Source organism: Lepidochelys olivacea (genome assembly GCF_965140295.1).
Source record: "Lepidochelys olivacea isolate rLepOli2 genome assembly, chromosome: 15".
Taxonomy (NCBI): domain Eukaryota; kingdom Metazoa; phylum Chordata; order Testudines; family Cheloniidae; genus Lepidochelys; species Lepidochelys olivacea.
In genome coordinates this window covers 12,311,274-12,329,315 of record NC_140425.1, presented here as the reverse complement: position 1 = coordinate 12,329,315, position 18,042 = coordinate 12,311,274, and the positions used below count along the sequence as shown (strand labels likewise).

Below are 18,042 nucleotides of genomic sequence, written 5' to 3'. Positions count from 1 at the left end.
TATTTATGTGAGTGGCCTCCCTCATTGCTCCAGGAATCTACAACCAGTGTATGCCAAGGGATCTCTCAGATGCTGCTGATCGTCCAGATCTGTGGTGGGCAAAGTTCTTTTCCTTCAGAGAAGTGGCTTCCTGATCAGTACAGAAGAAGATGAATTTAGGCCATGCCTTTGTTGTAGATATGTTAAACTTAACAAGAGGAGGCTCTGGATTTTAAATAGCCCTTTACTCACCATGACACAGATGACTGCTTCTTCCAGCATGAGCCATTTACTCTTCATCGGTTGCAGAGTTGCTGCATTTCTGTTCTGAGTGATACAAAGTCTCTCTTCCTAGTCCTTCTGCTTCTACTTGTGTAACTGTTACCATTTCATTGATTATGGTGAACATCTTTTAACAGTTGCTGTTTCTGAGTAAAGAGAACTCATTGGAGTCTATAAAAACTCAAGTGTTGCTCAAGACTTTTATGAGAGTGCAATTATTTGTCTCCCTGCATTGTGCTGGATTTGACCATTTTTTCCTGCAAAGAGATGGGGGAGACCCGTCCTCTGGTCCAACATGGATTTGGGATAAAGCTAAAGTGACCCATCTCTGCAAAACCAAGTGAAAAATGATTGTGGCTTCTTTGCTAACTGGGGTTCGAAGAATGACTGAATATGAACAAGCAGCTTGAATGAATGGGGTGACTTAGACTTACTACCTGTCCTTGTGAAGAACTGTGCATTCCCAGGAGCAGAGACAATGGTATTGGAATTTAAATAGCATCTGGAGAATTATAACTAGGAGTCTCTTAGAGACTGAAATTCATCACATGTGGTGTGTTGAAATTAGCAACTGATAGAGCTTTGGCAATGCTTTTAAACCTTTCAATGTTTGTTGCAGATGGAGCAGGAAATGACGCGATTGCACCGGAGGGTGTCAGAGGTGGAGGCTGTACTTAGCCAAAAGGAGGTGGAACTGAAAGCCTCTGAGACCCAGCGATCCCTCCTGGAGCAGGACCTGGCAACCTACATCACAGAATGCAGTGTGAGCCTTTACCCTAGTCCTTTTGCCTCTGAAGGTGCAATTTCTGTTTTAGGTCTTTAGCTTTCTGTTCCATGATGGTCTCGGTGGTGCATATACAATAAAGAAAGAAGATAATGTGGAAGAGGAATAGTTGTCTATTGAAATCGGAGCAGTTTGTAGAGTATTGAAGGCCTGTTAGATATGGGTTTGTTCAAACTTTATTCCTTGGCCTTTGTGCTTACAACATCATTCAGTAGTAATGGTAGAGGAGCTACAACTGTTGTCTTGCTCACAGGGAACTACACTCTGGTTCTCTTCTTGTCTTAATAGCAATACTGTACCGCTTTTGGGTTCTGATCTTGATAGACTTCAGAATGAAAGCAGGGTGGGGCCTATTCAATACCTAATGGAAAACCTCAAAGGACAACAAAGATGTTTCAGGATATGGTGGTGTTGACTCAATAATGTGACATTCTGAGTTTGTACTGCTCCTATTCCCCAGTGTAGTGATAGCAATGTGTCTGTGGCAACTGCTGCTTTTTAGATGGGATATAAAAACGAGGCCCTTAAAGATATGTATTTAAGATCCTTTGTCATTTTTACAGGAGTAGAGATGTCTGCCCTGTTGTCTTGGCAAAATTTCAATGAGGGTGTTTACACTCTGCCCACTTAAATAGTGTTTATATTTTCCATTGGATTTGGTATTTTTCTGTCCTCCTTCCCCTCTCTTACCAAAACCCAAAATGTTGTCTATGTAGCATGCCAAGACAACACTCTATCAGTGGCTGCTTTTCAGTGGAGTGTGAAGCATTTCCTATAGAGTGTAACTTTATTTATCTAAATGGAATGGGGAACATGAATTTATTTGATAAATGGGGGGGCTGTCAATGCAATAATGCACAGCAAGAGGTGCATCTGAAGCTGGGTTGAACCATCTGGATATACTATTTTCTATTGTATAAACAACATTTAAAAAGTTTTGGATCCTTCTGGATGAAAAATGATATACACATTAAGAAGGTGACAGGACCATTTGTCTAATTTTGAAGTTTGTAAGCAAAGGTTTTGCCCAAACCTTGAAATAATAGTCTGCCCTTTTCTCTTTAAAGTTTAAAAAAGAGTAAAGGACATAACTGAGTTCAATAATGGGGAGAAAAATAGCAAGTCATGGTAGTAATATAGCATCAGATGAGTGCTAGTGGTAAAGGATGGATAATTAATGTCGCTAAGAAGTCTCACTCACTGTGCGTGTTCTTTGACTCCACACCTGGTCTACAAGAGTAGGGTTTGAACTAAGATCTCTGCGCAGTAGATTGTATTTGTAAGTGTATTGCTTTTCTCCAGCTGGAAAAATTGAAGTTCAGTAGCAGTGAATTTGCAAGTTTCCGTAATTGGTGTCTTAATTTATGTTGTCTCACCGTATTTGAGGAGAAGCTTTGTGTTCCTTTGACTGAGGATGTTTTTTATAGAGGAGCATGCAAAGGGTCTATGCATTGAACGTTTTGCTTTCTGCAGAGCTTAAAGCGAAGCCTGGAACAGGCGCGGTTGGAGGTGTCTCAGGAGGATGACAAGGCGCTACAGCTTCTTCATGATATCAGAGAGCAGAGCCGAAAACTGCAGGAGATCAAAGAACAGGTACAACTGCTTCTTGGGAGCAGAATAGCTGACAGTAGAACTCACTGCTTGTATTGCCCGGTTCTAATGCCAGGAATGTGTTTTTATATTGGTGGGATGCCAAGGCTGTGTGTGTGTGTGTGTGTGTCGGGGGGCGGCAGGAGGGAAGAGTTTCTTAAAGTAACTAAGAACAAACTTGGACATGTGTCTGTTTGCAAACATGCATGGTCTCGAGCCTTCCTACATTTTTTTGCAGTCCATCAAGCTGATCAAATGAAATCTTTGCCTAAAAAAACAAATTAGAAGAGAGTTGCAATATTTTGTGAAACTGACATGTTGGAAAAATCCATTTTAAGCAATCACGTTATACAAGTTAGCAAGGATTAATATTGCTCTCAACTAGAGCTCATGAATCCTCACATGGGAATTCTGAATTGGGGGGAAACCACATTAACCCATATCTTGTTTTATTTTAACCATTTTCAATGTCTACTCAGCTTTGAATGTGGCTGTTTTTCAAAATACTGCCTTTGTCGCTGAACTGTTCTTTTTCTAACTTAGATTTTTTTGAAGAGAAGATGTTTGTTCAGATAATTTTTTTCCTTCAGAAAAGTGTGAACTTTGTTTTACTGGGGGTGGAGAAAGAGAGCTTAAATGAAAAATACAACAAATAATGTTGGGTAATTTTAAGATTAAAAATAGTCTACCACACAGAACCCATTATATTCTATGGTGTAATGGAAACACATTATATTGAGAAAAAAGAAATTGAAATTTCTGTGGAGTTCAAACAATAGTTGACAATCATCTACTGCTTTTCATCTTTAAAGCACTTTACAAATATTAACTGACTAATGTTTTTGTGTGTGAGACCTGTATGCACAGAACCCTTGGTAATAGCTCTTGTCTGGAGACTTACCTTATGCAAAATTTAATGAAGTGCAGATAAAACCCTCAAGATGTGGCAGAACCATATATACAGCTTAAGTATTCGTTTTGCTGGTTGTTTTGGAAAATGACAGTGTTCTAAGGCTAGCTACTTTGAGAGCTGTTGCTGCTTTAGTAGAGTTGTTTTAAATATTTGTTATATATAAAATGTTTTGGGATGATGATTAGGTTTTGAAAATGTACAAACTTATTTGTCAGAGAGGAAAAATAAGAATTTTAATAAAACTTGCATCCCAACACAATTTGAACTCCATACCTTTTAACATAGGTTATGGCTAAGATTCATGAGAATGTTAAGGTGCTGTTTAGGTCACCAGAGGAAATTGTCTAAAAGAACCCACTACAGGGTTCCTCTGAGTTATCTTAAGCTCAGGTGCTAGAATGTGTAGTTGCTGCTCATTCATAGAAGCTGGTCAGTCTTGGCAAATAAGAGGGCTTGGAGCATTTCTTTCAGGAAAATGAAATTAGGGTCTGAGAGAGAGGATGGAGATCCTGCGGGGAAAACCCTAAGAAAAGCCATCCTTGGGGAGAATCCTGTTGAGGTGATGATATTTAAGATACCAACAATGGCAAATCCCACAAAGAGAATAAAGTTCAAGTATTGATATTTCAGGGTAATGTCATAAATTCAACATCAATTTGGGTACAGTGTATAAGAGAGCATTATTATTTCAGACTTGGATTCTAAACATTATTTGACTATATAGTATATTTTTATATAACAGTTTTTAATCTCTGGTTAGTTTTCGCTTCAGCTTTTCTGTGTTCAGGTGCCCAATGTTGGATGCCTTAGGTTAAGATGTGCAAGTGGAAGTGTTGTGTGTGTGTGTGTGTGTTTGAGTTGTGTGACATGTTCTTCTGACCTTAGTATATGATGTGCTTAAAGATACAGCCTGAATAGTATCAAGAAGCAAGAAAAACTGAAATTTTATTTAACTGCCCCCAAATTCATTAACTTTCTCAATGCCATGTGAGGCCTTGTTTATAATTCCTTTGTCAAGTGATTGTTGCTCTAGAAATTGAGCATTCTTGGAAGTGCTGGTCCAAATTGTGATCTCTGAGCAGAACACACTTCTTCCAAGCATTCTGCATCTTTCTTTGCACAAATGCATTAGTGCAAAATAGCCTTTCACATCAATGGATGTTTACGTCACCTATGGTATAAAAGCTCCAGCCCCATCCAGGGAGAAAATAGTTGGACTGCAACAGTTGGACTTGGTGGGAAGATGGGCCAGCTAAGTCCACTGTTGGTATTATGAACCAGAGAGTCACTCTAAGGCAGACGGCTGCTAGTGGCAACCTCCAGCCATATGTGGCAGGAAGTGGAGAGAGCAGAGAATTAACTGATAAATATGAATTTGAACACAGGAGAAAGTAAAAGCAGTGGGTGAATGGGCAAGGTTTGGTAGGGAGAAATGACTAATAATGTGTGTATATGGACTCTAAGAAAATAACATGGAAAGCAGGATCTGTTATGTCCTTTCTCCCATTCCTTTGTCTGTGTTGTGTACTTGCCTAGCATACTCCTGGGTGTGCATGCTCCCCACCCACCAGATAGATAGATATAAAAGCAAGCTCTTTAGGAAAGAGACAAGATTTGTTTTCTTGTAAGCCCTTGTATATTTAAAGGACTATACAAATGCTTACTATGTAATAACAATCAATGCCTCTACTGAAGACTTCATTGGTCACCTCAGGATCTATCTACACCACTTCTCATCTTGGATGCTTGCCTAATTGGAACAATCAGTCCAAATGTTCTTTTTGTTCTTTGATTTTTAGGCGTTGCACTTCTCCAGAATTTTTATTCCAAATCCTTTATTGTAGTTTAATGGAGGCGTGAATTACATAGAATATTGGCCTTTTGGGGGAAAATGTGACTCCTCGAGGGTTATCCTCCAAAGGTAGCATTTGATACTAGATTACCGCTACTCCCATCAAGAATGATAGAGGACTTTACTTTAGGGTTAATATGTTTATTTCCTGAGCTATCAAAAGAAACCAGTAAACTGATGGTTGGAGGCCACAACACATATTTTTTTTTTCTCCTTTTCACCCACCCCGACCACCCAGGTTTGTAGTAATTCTCATGTTGTCAGGCTGAATAACTCGGAGAGAATATATCTGGGTGTTTGACAGAGGCACAAAACTCAGAAGCATATGTCTATATAGACCACTAACCTTCAGGGAGAGAAATAACATGTAAGTACTTTACCATTTGTTTCAAAAACTATGGATGTGTTTCTGGAGTGGAATCCCCTCAAAATAGTTTTTTTGGTTACATTTCATATCTTCTCTGAGGTAATGGCTTGGAAATGACTTATTGGCTCTTTGTCATGAAAGACACAAGCCAGAAAGGAATGGATATTGTATTCTGCCTGGCTCTCACCCTCTTATTTTATGTTTTTGTCCTCTTGTTACATACTTTGTCTGCTTTCTGCCTATTCCGTATAGGTACTATCATACTGTTTGCCACTCTCTGTCTTTCCTCTTTGCTTTCCAAAATGTAACATCCCTTTTCATTGCACAGGAGTATCAAGCCCAGGTGGAAGAGATGAGGTTGATGATGAATCAGTTAGAAGAGGATCTTATTTCAGCTCGTAGACGTAGTGATCTCTATGAATCGGAGTTGAGAGAGTCACGATTGGCAGCTGAAGAATTCAAACGTAAAGCTACTGAATGTCACAACAAACTACAGAAGGTAGTGAAGGCTCCCTGGGAGAGGTGTTGTTACACTCCTAGTTTCTAGTTTGTGTTGGCTGGGATTTATAAATGAGTTGCATTCAAGTCCTTGGAAACTTGGTATGGGTTGTGCAGTGGAAGCCATTTTGTATTACCAGTATAGTTGGAACAATTTCATTTATTCCCTGTAAAGCTGTTTACATTTAAACTGCCTGAGGTTATGATTCTGGGTGAAGTCCAAGATCCTAAAACTTTTCTTCAGAATTATACATTTTATATTTTTAAATTACAGGCTAAAGACCATGGGAAAACTGAAGTAGGAGAGCTGTATTCCAAACTGGAGAAGGTATGCTTCCTTAGTGTCAGTGGAGTTTACTGCCTGATTCTGTCCAAGTATATTATCACTGTCAGAAACCCAGAACATCCATGGATAGTCAGTGGCATGAACAGACTTCCATCCTCTTTCTTTGTGGGACTGACTGTTCTGTGTGATTTGATTTAAAGCTGGGCTTGGTCAGTCTGTTGTCAACTGAACTTATAGAGTAGCTATGCCAAGACAAAGCTATTGTGTGCAATCTGTGCTGGAGGTGAGTTAAAAGAAAAACCCTGTATGTATCATTATGAATGAAGAATGGCACGTAGAAAATACGATTATTCTGAAAAATAAATTTATTTAGTTCTGCATGCTTTGTCAAAGTGATTTATTTAGTGACAGAAATATGGCAAATGGTCGAGAGGAAATCAGGAGCAGGAATGCATTGGATCATTTGGCAGGTTGGAATTATAGGGAGAAACAAAGATTCTGGGAAGCAAGACTAAAATAAACAAATCACAAGTACGGCGGGCATTCATTTTTTCTCCCTTGCGTTTAACTGTAGATCAATACAGAGCAGCAAACCAAAATCCAGGAACTGCAGGACAAGCTGGCAAAGGTAAAGTCAGGGATGGGGTTGGTGAATTTTTCACAAGGCTTTCCAGTAAAACCCTAATGCAGGGGAGATGTGCACTGTGTTTCATAGTCAAAAATAGAATTAGTCACGGCAAGAGGGGATGTCAGAGGGAGAAAGTGGGGGTGGGAGCTAGTATCTGAAATCAGAATTCTCAATATGCTTTCTGCCCTTGAAATGTGTTAACAGTGTTTATTTTTACAAATGAAGCTGAGTCACAACAGGAATAGTGCATAGAAATTCTAATTTAAAAGGCCAGCATGGGCGTACAGCATCTAACACACTATCCTAACCTTTTATTTCTGGAGACCTGGGTTCATGTCTTGCTAGTTCTAGTGAAATGTATTTTGGTCTTGGCTTACTCTCCCAGCATACTTTGGTATTAATCATAAAATCACTTCTCAATTAGCAATTTCTACTCTGTCGATAGGTCAAACAGTAGAATGCAGGGGACTGGACTAGACTGACCCATTGAGGCCCCTTCCAGCCCTATGATTCTATGATAAGGGTTCATGACAGGATTAGGATACATTAGCATCTGGAGGAAGTATACACAGTACCTACCTTGCCGCAATCAGTGCTATCAGTCTCACTTTAATGGGCACTGAAATTCCAGTGCACCCAAAAGGGCTACATGTGAGAAAACACTATACCAGCTAATACATTGCTAATGGTGGTTCTTTTTGGGGAGAGGAGAGAGCTAGCCGCTTCATATCCGTCTGCAAGCATCTCAAACCCCTCCACGCAACTAGTCTGCTGGCTGTTTTGGCTTTCCAGAAATGGGGCTTCCTTAAGGATAATGACTCTGTAGTGTGAACACCCTTTTGAGGTCAAAACAGCATGAGGGTGTCACTTTCATCTCAGTCCTTCAAGCAGGCCACCAGTTTTCACCATTACTATTTCATTCTTTTCAAGAATTGATGTGGCTCAACACAATGTTCTCTCAGCACTTGTACAGAAATATATCTATAAATCTTGTGTCAAGGGATTAGGCTGAGTTTGTGGACTAGGCTTGAACTCCAGTGCAAGTAGAGCAGTAGAAGTTACTGGTACAACAAGACAGACCTGTAGTTCTCCTTCCCTTGTACTTTTTCCAACATTTGCAACAGCAGAAGTGCAGTTTGGAGTAGAGGTTTGAACTTGGATTCATAGAGTTTAAGGCCAGAAGGGACTACCATATCATCTAGTCTGACCACCATCACAGGCCACTAAACACCAACCAGCCAGCCTAACACTAGACGTCAACCAGAATTAGACCAAAATATTACAGCCCTCAGGAGACTAAATGAAATATTCCTTCACACGGTTGGATGTTGTGCTAATTCTAGGCTGCCAGGCCAGGCTTTTATAAATGTTTTATTCAGAATGCTGAACATCTGAGGTTGCCATCATACTGTACTTGCATCTGTTACTGTGAAAACTTTGTGTGTGTGTGACTTCGTACTAACATTTACTGATCTTTTTTCCCCCTCTTGGTTTAGGCTGTGAAAGCCAGCTCTGAAGCAACTGAACTTCTTCAGAATATCCGTCAGGCAAAGGAGAGAGCAGAGAAAGAGTTGGAGAAATTGCAGAATCGGGAAGACTCTAATGAAGGCATGAAAAAGAAACTGCTTGAAGCAGAGGTGAGCAGAGAATTTCTGGCTGCACTGGACTAGTCAATAGGATGTAACTGGGCTTAGAAACTACTACTTATGGAACATTGAATGGCCAGGATCCCTGTAACAGCTTGTCAGAGGAGAGAGATTAGAAAATAGCAGATGATTATTCATTCTTTTATAAATGTATTTCTCTGAAGAATACTTACTGGGAGGCTTTTCGGTGTTGTTTTTCATCTGGATTCAACATGAACATGTGACTAGGGTAAGGCTTTGGGAGTGGGGATGGTTTTGGATGTAGAAGAGGACCACGTACTGATGGCTTCAGCTGACTTTTCCTAGTGCCTGCTTACTGCTGTTTGATCATCAAAACTTGTTTAGTTTAAATGGCAGTTCATAATTGCTCTGCAGGAACGGCGCCATTCTCTGGAGAATCAAGTGAAGAGATTAGAGACTGTGGAACGCAGAGAAAACCGACTAAAGGAAGATATTCAGACTAAATCTCAGCAGATTCAACAGATGGCAGACAAAATTTTGGTGAGCAGGGATGAAAACAAAAGATAAAGGGAAAGAGTATGCCACAGTGGAGTGGGAAGAAAGGACATAGAACTACATAAAATTGGGTGGGGGTTGTTGAATAAGGGACTTGGATGTTATATAAATTTTATGTTGGAAATAACTTCCGTGCACAAATTCTGCTGCCTGCAGTGTTAGTTATAAACTAAGTCCGAAGCATTTATGATCTCTTACCAAATGACTTTTTAAAAATCCCAGTTGCCCCAGTAGGAAATTTTCCAACTCAGTTGTATTAACTCACTAGTATGCAATTCATTTCCTAATGTCTATTTCAAAAGCATAACCTTCTTAATGGTCAGTGCTGGGTTGTGTAACAATGACATCTTCAGTATTTAACTTTGAAATCCCTTGCAATTTAGCCTGACTTCTAATCTATCCCAAATGCTTACATTTTGCAGAAGAACAAAATTAATCATCAAAACTGTTTTTCTCTTAAATTTTTGTCAGAGATCCATTCTCACCCACATACCTTCCCCACTATAGTTGGCAATTTCTTGTTTTTCTCATTGTTAGATCTGTTAAGTCTTTTTGGTTAATTTAGTCTAAAGTGAACCAAACAGAGGGTACTGCTGGTACTTATACCTCCCTGGGGGAAGAAGCCATTGTCTTGTGATGAGGCAGATAAATAAATGTGTGCTGCTCTGATGAGTTCTCTTCTACCAATACCCATTCAAACAGTGGGTTTCCTTCTGAAGCATAGGATGTAGGACCCAGACCTGTCAGTCACAGGGAACTGGTTTACTGTGCCCTTGGGAACACTTCCCACCCCCCAGTGAGACTGCTTCCAGAGACAAAATATATGTTAAACTCAACTACCAGGAAAGATATGTGTATCAACTATCTATCTTTCATTAAATTACCTTTCTACAGTGTCTGAAGGAAACCCAAAAGATATATTGAAAATTAAAAATGATCCCCTACCAAAGGAGGGGTGGAATAGCAACCCTGACTCATTTTTGAAGACGAGAGATCAGGATAGCACATATTTAGCCTCCCCTTAATAGCTAAGTTTATCGTTCCAGCAGTGCTGCTCTGAAGGAGAGCTAATTAAAAATGTGGTGTTGAAGGAAAAAGGTCACATATTTGGTGGTGTTTGTTGCTTTTAGCTTGAATGGAGGTCTGATGAGCCTGTAATATAGAAAAGGGATAGATATGGATTCTCTGCCCCTCCACTACGCTTTTTCTCTTGGGGTTACTACCAGGAAAACTAATATGTTAAACACCCTTGGACAGGTGGTCGTAGTCCTGACTGTAGGAGAACCGGAGACATACCCTGTGTGAAGGCCCAATGGGAATGTATAAATAGCCTTACCTGAGGTTGATAGGTGATCCATAATTGTTCTGAGAAATAGCTGCATAAATAGATTTCAAGATCAGAACCCTTGAGGCACCATAAAGAAGGTAGAAGAAGTGTCTTGGCATTGTTCTGTCTTTCAATATCGGGGCGTGATAAGTGAAAGACCGCTGCTTGCACGGGTACAAAGCCAGCTTTGTATTCACAGACCATGTAATATATTGTGACTTGTTGCATAAGCCTCTTGCGTGTATTTGGGCATTTTTGTTTGTTTTATTATTCTTCATAAAAAACGGAAGGGAATGCAGAAATATCATTTCACTGTTCCAGGGGCCTTGTTTTGGAGCTGCAGTTTTCTCCAAGTTTACATAGAATGTTGGGGACCATAATGCCCTTATATAACACTAAGACAAGCAGGTCTGGGGCTTCAGGGGTCTCTTCCTTAGGTCCCGCCAGTTCTGACTTGGAGAATTAGCCCTCTTTGGAGGGCAAAAGAGAAAATAAAGTTGTCTTTTTCTGATTGCAGTTAGAAGGTTTCTTTTTATGGTATCTAGAGTTTTTTCTCTACAGTTTGGTGAGATCTGGACTTTTCTGAGGAAGTGGATTTTTTTCTTTTTTTTCTTTAACCATAAATGCCTTATTTTTCTCCTGGTGACCAGACAACTGGCAAAAGTCTGAAGATAGGTCAGATTTGGACTTTTGTTCTGTTGGCATGTCCCTGTAGCGAAGAGGACCTTTTCAGTGATTTCTGCTACCGTGGCAGAGTATGTGGGGTGGTGGGCTGAGTCAGATATACATACCTCTGTCTGAAGACTCCTTAATCCCATGAAGCAGCAGGTGTTGGGCATTTTTTACAGGGACTCTGATGAACTGTTCTTGGTAGTGATGGGGAGAAGAGGATGGGTGGAGATGTAGGAACAGGTATGGCCTCTGTTTCTTCTTCTTCTCTTTGAGGGAAGAGAGGAAGGGAGTCAGGTGGTGAGCCTTCAGAAGAAATGGATGATGTCTTTCTGTGAAGGAATGAACTCTTCCAGTTGTACTTGATGAGCCGTGCTGGCCTGGCTATAGATGAAGAGAGCCACAGGAAGGAAATGCCAAGTTCTGAATCATAAAAAATAAAGGGCATTTTATTCTTTGCTGCTTGGGAGTATAGATGGCTGTTCTCAGTGGCTAGAGTGAATAAAAGGCAGGGGTTGGGTGGAGGGAGCTGAATATGAATTGCTGGAGAAGATTATCTGAAATAAGAGACTACATTTCTATGTCCACGCTGCAGAGGGCCACTTCAGGAGTTGGCAGCGCTTCTACTCTAGCATGAGCAGCCATGTGGTGGTAACTCTGAAGCTGCTGCTGACCTGGTTGTGTGATTCACTATTTGGACCTATACTGTGTGGGTCCGTGTGAAAGCTGAATTGGCTTCTTGGTACTAGAAGCCATTTTCCAACTGAACAAAACAATAGTGCCCCTTCCAGGGTACAAAATGCTGCAGTCTCCTTCTAGATGACTGCTTTTTGGCTGGCTTTCATTCCATTTTTGTAGCCCATGTGGTGGAGGGTTGATGCTGTGACTGGATCAAAGGAACCTTTGTGTGCTCCCAAGGTGGTTTCCTGAGATAAGCGAAAAGGAAGATCAGGGGATAGAAAATGCGTGTGTGTCAACTAGAGAAATGTCAGGGAATTGTCCTGTGCTGTGTTGATAGGAAGGCAGGCAGGAGACCTGGAGGGATCACAAAACTGGAGCTTGGCTAAGTGGCAATCAACCCACTTTCCAAGACTTGACAGGTCTGGATCTGCCTCCTGTGCTGCAGAAACTGTTGGAATGGCAAACCTGGCTATGAAGGAGAAGAACGTTCTCTGAAGTCTCAACTATTGAGAGCAAGCCTCAAGAAAGGAGACTCTCTAGCTCTACCTTAAAGACCAACTTCAAAGAACAAAAATGCCCCCCTCTGCCAAACTGGTTTACCTGTGAGAGACAGGGGTATTTAACTTATTCAGGGCTGTATTTTGTGTGACTTATGTTCCTTCACCCTTGTGAGCCACTGAGGATAAAAATATTTTTTTGCACCTAATGTATAACTTATAAAGCACTTTTCATCCATCCTGGCAACAACCATGTAGGGAGGACAGAAAGGATTATCCCCTCTCTACAAATGGAGAATCTGAAGCATAGAAACTAAGGCACCACTGCACTGAGAACTACACTGACCCAGAGGTTTACCTGCATGATCCTCAGTGCAGAATCAAGGTCTAAGTGGATGGATCACTTGATTACCTGTTCTGTTCATTCCCTCTGGGGCACCTGGCATTGGCCACTGTCGGAAGACAGGATACTGGGTTAGATGGACCTTTCGTCTGACCCAGTATGACTGCTCTTATGTTCTAAGTGATTTGCCCAAGGCTAGAAAGAGAGGGAGGGACATTATCAGAAATGAGACTAAACTCTCAGGAATTCCCTGTCCTGTATTCAAATCACTCTACCACATGTCTTTCCCTTGTTATCAGATATCCAGGCATATATTTGAAACCTTCACCAGCCAATCTGATGCAAAGGAATTTAAAGTTAACTGCAAAATGATTGGGGTTTTTTTGTCTAGGGTTTCAGAATCCCATCACACATCTATGAGCTGTTCATAACTGCTCATTATCACAAACCATTCTGGCTCCATTTTGGGGAATACCTTAATTTTTTTTGGAAGCAGGTTGGAAGGGGCAGTACTGGCTCAGGAGGCAGCTCTTGGTGGAGGTGGAATCGACTTCTTTTTTAAACATCTCTTTACCCTTTTTATTATACTACCTAACCCTAAAATAGGACAACTGATGTATCTATCTGTCTGTTTATAAGGTTTAATGCTGGTGATATGTACTTTCATAATGGTATCTCATGCAGCTGAGATCCCAGGCCTCAGAGATATATTTTAGAAAGCCTTAAAACCAGAGAGAATGAGTGTTTTGTACATGTCCTGTATATGTATTTATAAATTCCATGTATTATATTTCTGTATCTGTCTGACATAAATCTTTGCTGTGTTCAGGAGCTGGAGGAGAAGCATCGTGAGGCTCAGCTGTCAGCACAGCATCTGGAATTGCAGCTGAAACAGAAAGAGCAGTTCTATGATGAAAAAATCAAAGTAAATATCCCTTTTCATTACCTTCATACTCTCTTTTAGAGGTGCATTGGGCTCTGGATAGTCCCCAAACAGCTGGTTTTGGACTCTGATCCCTTGTCCTGTGCTTCCTTCTTCACCACTTCTGAGAGTTGAATGAAAACTGAATAATTCTGCCTATCTAACCCGTTCCCATCACGCTCTCACCTTTTGTGTGAGGTTGCGTTATCCATGTAGGCTTTGTGAGAGCTAGATGAATCTAACTGTTAACAGACCATTCCTTTAGAACAGGTGCTTGTGGGAAATCAGTCTTTCAAAAAGGTTTTTAATTATTTCTGATGATCTTGCTTTGATCTGAAGAGCATTAACATGAGCAGCCGTAGAAGCTTTACATTTAGTAAACACAAAAGCACTTTTGAAATTCCATCTCCTTGGAGCTGTAACATCCGCCAGTGAGTCCAGGGATCCACCCACTCTGAATTTTTTTCTCTTCTCTAGGATATTTTAAGATTTATAACAAACAGTTGAAAACATGATTATAGACACCACCTAAATTAGGAAAACCATAGAGAGAGAGACAGGATTATGTAATAGACTTCAGAATTTATCTAAAAAACCTACAGTTTGTCATTCAGCAAAAGTATTCTTTAAGGATCTCTGTGCCTTCCAAGTGTGATCTTTTCCCACTCTTTAGGTATGCCTACACTACGAAATTAGGTCGAATTTATAGAAGTCGGTTTTTTAGAAATCGTTTTTATATATTCGAGTGTGTGTGTCCCCACAGAAAATGCTCTAAGTGCATTAAGTGCATTAACTCGGCGGAGTGCTCCCACAGTACCGAGGCTAGAGTCGACTTCCGGAGCGTTGCACTGTGGGTAGCTATCCCACAGTTCCCGCAGTCTCCGCAGCCCATTGGAATTCTGGGTTGAGATCCCAATGCCTGATGGGGCTAAAACATTGTCGCCGGTGGTTCTGGGTACATATCGTCAGGCCCCCGTTCCCTCCGTCCCTCTGTGAAAGCAGCAGCAGACAATCGTTTCGTGCCTTTTTTCTCGAGTTACCTGTGCAGACGCCATACCACGGCAAGCATGGAGCCCGCTCACCTCACCGTCACCGTATGTCTCCTGGGTGCTGGCAGACGTGGTACTGCATTGCTACACAGCAGCAGCAACCCCTTGCCTTGTGGCAGCAGATGGTGCAGTAGGACTGGTAGCCGTCATCGTCATGTCCGAGGTGCTCCTGGCCACGTCAGCCAGGAGCGCCTGGGCAGACATGGGTGCAGGGACTACATCAGAAGTGACTTGACCAGGTCATTCTCTTTAGTCCTGCAGTCAGTCCTATTGAACCATCTTATGGTGAGCAGGCAGGCGATACAGATTGCTAGCAGTCCTACTGTACCATCTTCTGCCAGGCAGGCAAGAGATGAGGTTGGCTAGCAGTCCTACTGCGCCATTTTCTGCCAAGCAGCCATGAGATGTGGATGGTTTGCAGTCCTTCTGCACCGTCTGTTGCCAGCCAAAGATGTAAAAGATAGATGGAGTGGATCAAAACAAGAAATAGACCAGATTTGTTTTGTACTCATTTGCTTCCCCTCCTCCCCCATCTAGCGGACTCATTCCTCTAGGTCACACTGTAGTCACTCACAGAGAAGGTGCAGCAAGGTAAATCTAGCCATGTATCAATCAGAGGCCAGACCAACCTGCTTGTTCCAATAAGAACAATAACTTAGGTGCACCATTTCTTATTGGAACCCTCCGTGAAGTCCTGCCTGAAATACTCCTTGATGTAAAGCCACCCCCTTTGTTGATTTTAATTCCCTGTAAGCCAACCCTGTAAGCCATGTCGTCAGTCGCCCCTCCCTCCGTCAGAGCAATGGCAGACAATCGTTCCGCGCCTTTTTTCTGTGCGGATGCCATACCAAGGCAAGCATGGAGGCCGCTCAGCTCACTTTGGCAATTAGGAGCACATTAAACACCACACGCATTATCCAGCAGTATATGCAGCACCAGAACCTGGCAGAGCGATACCGGGCGAGGAGGCGACGTCAGCGCGGTCACGTGAGTGATCAGGACATGGACACAGATTTCTCTGAAAGCATGAGCCCTGCCAATGCATGCATCATGGTGCTAATGGGGCAGGTTCATGCTGTGGAACGCCGATTCTGGGCTCGGGAAACAAGCACAGACTGGTGGGACCGCATAGTGTTGCAGGTCTGGGACGATTCCCAGTGGCTGCGAAACTTTCGCATGCGTAAGGGCACTTTCATGGAACTTTGTGACTCGCTTTCCCCTGCCCTGAAGCGCATGAATACCAAGATGAGAGCAGCCCTCACAGTTGAGAAGCGAGTGGCGATAGCCCTGTGGAAGCTTGCAACGCCCGACAGCTACCGGTCAGTTGGGAATCAATTTGGAGTGGGCAAATCTACTGTGGGGGCTGCTGTGATGCAAGTAGCCCATGCAATCAAAGATCTGCTGATATCAAGGGTAGTGACCTTGGGAAATGTGCAGGTCATAGTGGATGGCTTTGCTGCAATGGGATTCCCTAACTGTGGTGGGGCCATAGACGGAACCCATATCCCTATCTTGGCACTGGAGCACCAAGCCGACGAGTACATAAACCGCAAGGGGTACTTTTCGATAGTGCTGCAAGCTCTGGTGGATCACAAGGGATGTTTCACCAACATCAACGTGGGATGGCTGGGAAAGATACATGACACTCGCATCTTCAGGAACTCTGGTCTGTTTCAAAAGCTGCAGGAAGGGACTTTATTCCCAGACCAGAAAATAACTGTTGGGGATGTTGAAATGCTTATAGTTATCCTTGGGGACCCAGCCTACCCCTTAATGCCATGGCTCATGAAGCCGTACACAGGCAGCCTGGACAGCAGTCAGGAGCTGTTCAACTACAGGGTGAGCAAGTGCAGAATGGTGGTAGAATGTGCATTTGGATGTTTAAAGGCGCGCTGGCGCAGTTTACTGACTCCCTTAGACCTCAGCAAAACCAATATTCCCACTGTTATTACTGCTTGCTGTGCGCTCCACAATATTTGTGAGAGTAAGGGGGAGACGTTTATGGCGGGGTGGGAGGTTGAGGCAAATCGCCTGGCTGCTGGTTACGCGCAGCCAGACACCAGGGCGGTTAGAAGAGCACAGGAGGGCGTAGTACGCATCAGAGAAGCTTTGAAAACCAGTTTCATGACTGGACAGGCTACGGTGTGAAAGTTCTGTTTGTTTCTCCTTGATGAAACCCCCCACCCCTTGGTTCACTCTACTTCCCTGTAAGCTAACCACCCTCCCCTACTCCCTTCGATCACCGCTTGCAGAGGCAATAAAGTCATTGTTCCTTCACATTCATGCATTCTTTATTCATACATCACACAAATAGAGGGATGACTACCAAGGTAGCCCAGGAGGGGTGGTGGAGGAGGGAAGGAAAATGCCACACAGCACTTTAAAAGTTTACAACTTTAAAGTTTATTGAATGCCAGCCTTCTGTTTTTTGGGCAATCCTCTGTGGTGGAGTGGCTGGTTGGCCGGAGGCCCCCCCACCGCGTTCTTGGGCGTCTGGGTGTGGAGGTTATGCAACTTGGGGAGGAGGGCGGTTGGTTACAGAGGGGCTGCAGTGGCAGTCTGTGCTCCAGCTGCCTTTGCTGCAGCTCAACCATACACTGGAGCATACTGGTTTGATCCTCCAGCAGCCTCAGCATTGAATCCTGCCTCCTCTCATCACGCTGCCGCCACATTTGAGCTTCAGCCCTGTCTTCAGCCCGCCACCTCTCCTCCCGGTCATTTTGTGCTTTCCTGCACTCTGACATTATTTGCCTCCACGCATTCGTCTGTGCTCTGTCAGTGTGGGAGGACAGCATGAGCTCAGAGAACATTTCATCATGAGTGCGGTTTTTTTTCTTTCTAAGCTTCACTAGCCTCTGGGAAGGAGAAGATCCTGTGATCATTGAAACACATGCAGCTGGTGGAGGAAAAAAAAGGGACAGCGGTATTTAAAAAGACACATTTTATAAAACAGTGGCTACACTCTTTTCAGGGTAAACCTTGTTGACATTACATACATAGCACATGTGCTTTCGTTACAAGGTCACATTTTGCCTCCCCCCACCGCATGGCTACCCCCTCAAACCTCCCCCCTCCCTGTGGCTAACAGCGGGGAACATTTCTGTTCAGCCACAGGCAAACAGCCCAGCAGGAACGGGCACCTCTGAGTGTCCCCTGAAGAAAAGCATCCTATTTCAACCAGGTGACCATGAATGATATCTCACTCTCCTGAGG

General features: G+C 42.6%; 1 protein-coding gene across 5 annotated transcripts in view; it reads left to right on the top strand.

The window, feature by feature from the left end:
- The window catches only part of CIT (citron rho-interacting serine/threonine kinase), a 101,645-nt gene that overhangs the window by 32,347 nt on the left and 51,256 nt on the right, over positions 1 to 18,042 (top strand). For all 5 annotated transcript variants that reach the window (XM_084648954.1, XM_084648953.1, XM_084648952.1 and 2 more), the window contains exons 12-19: positions 881 to 1,024; positions 2,519 to 2,638; positions 6,096 to 6,266; positions 6,540 to 6,593; positions 7,126 to 7,179; positions 8,676 to 8,816; positions 9,201 to 9,326; positions 13,688 to 13,783. In XM_084648954.1, coding sequence (XP_084505080.1) covers positions 881 to 1,024; positions 2,519 to 2,638; positions 6,096 to 6,266; positions 6,540 to 6,593; positions 7,126 to 7,179; positions 8,676 to 8,816; positions 9,201 to 9,326; positions 13,688 to 13,783 — 906 coding nt within the window. The remainder of the gene's footprint in view (positions 1 to 880; positions 1,025 to 2,518; positions 2,639 to 6,095; positions 6,267 to 6,539; positions 6,594 to 7,125; positions 7,180 to 8,675; positions 8,817 to 9,200; positions 9,327 to 13,687; positions 13,784 to 18,042) is intronic.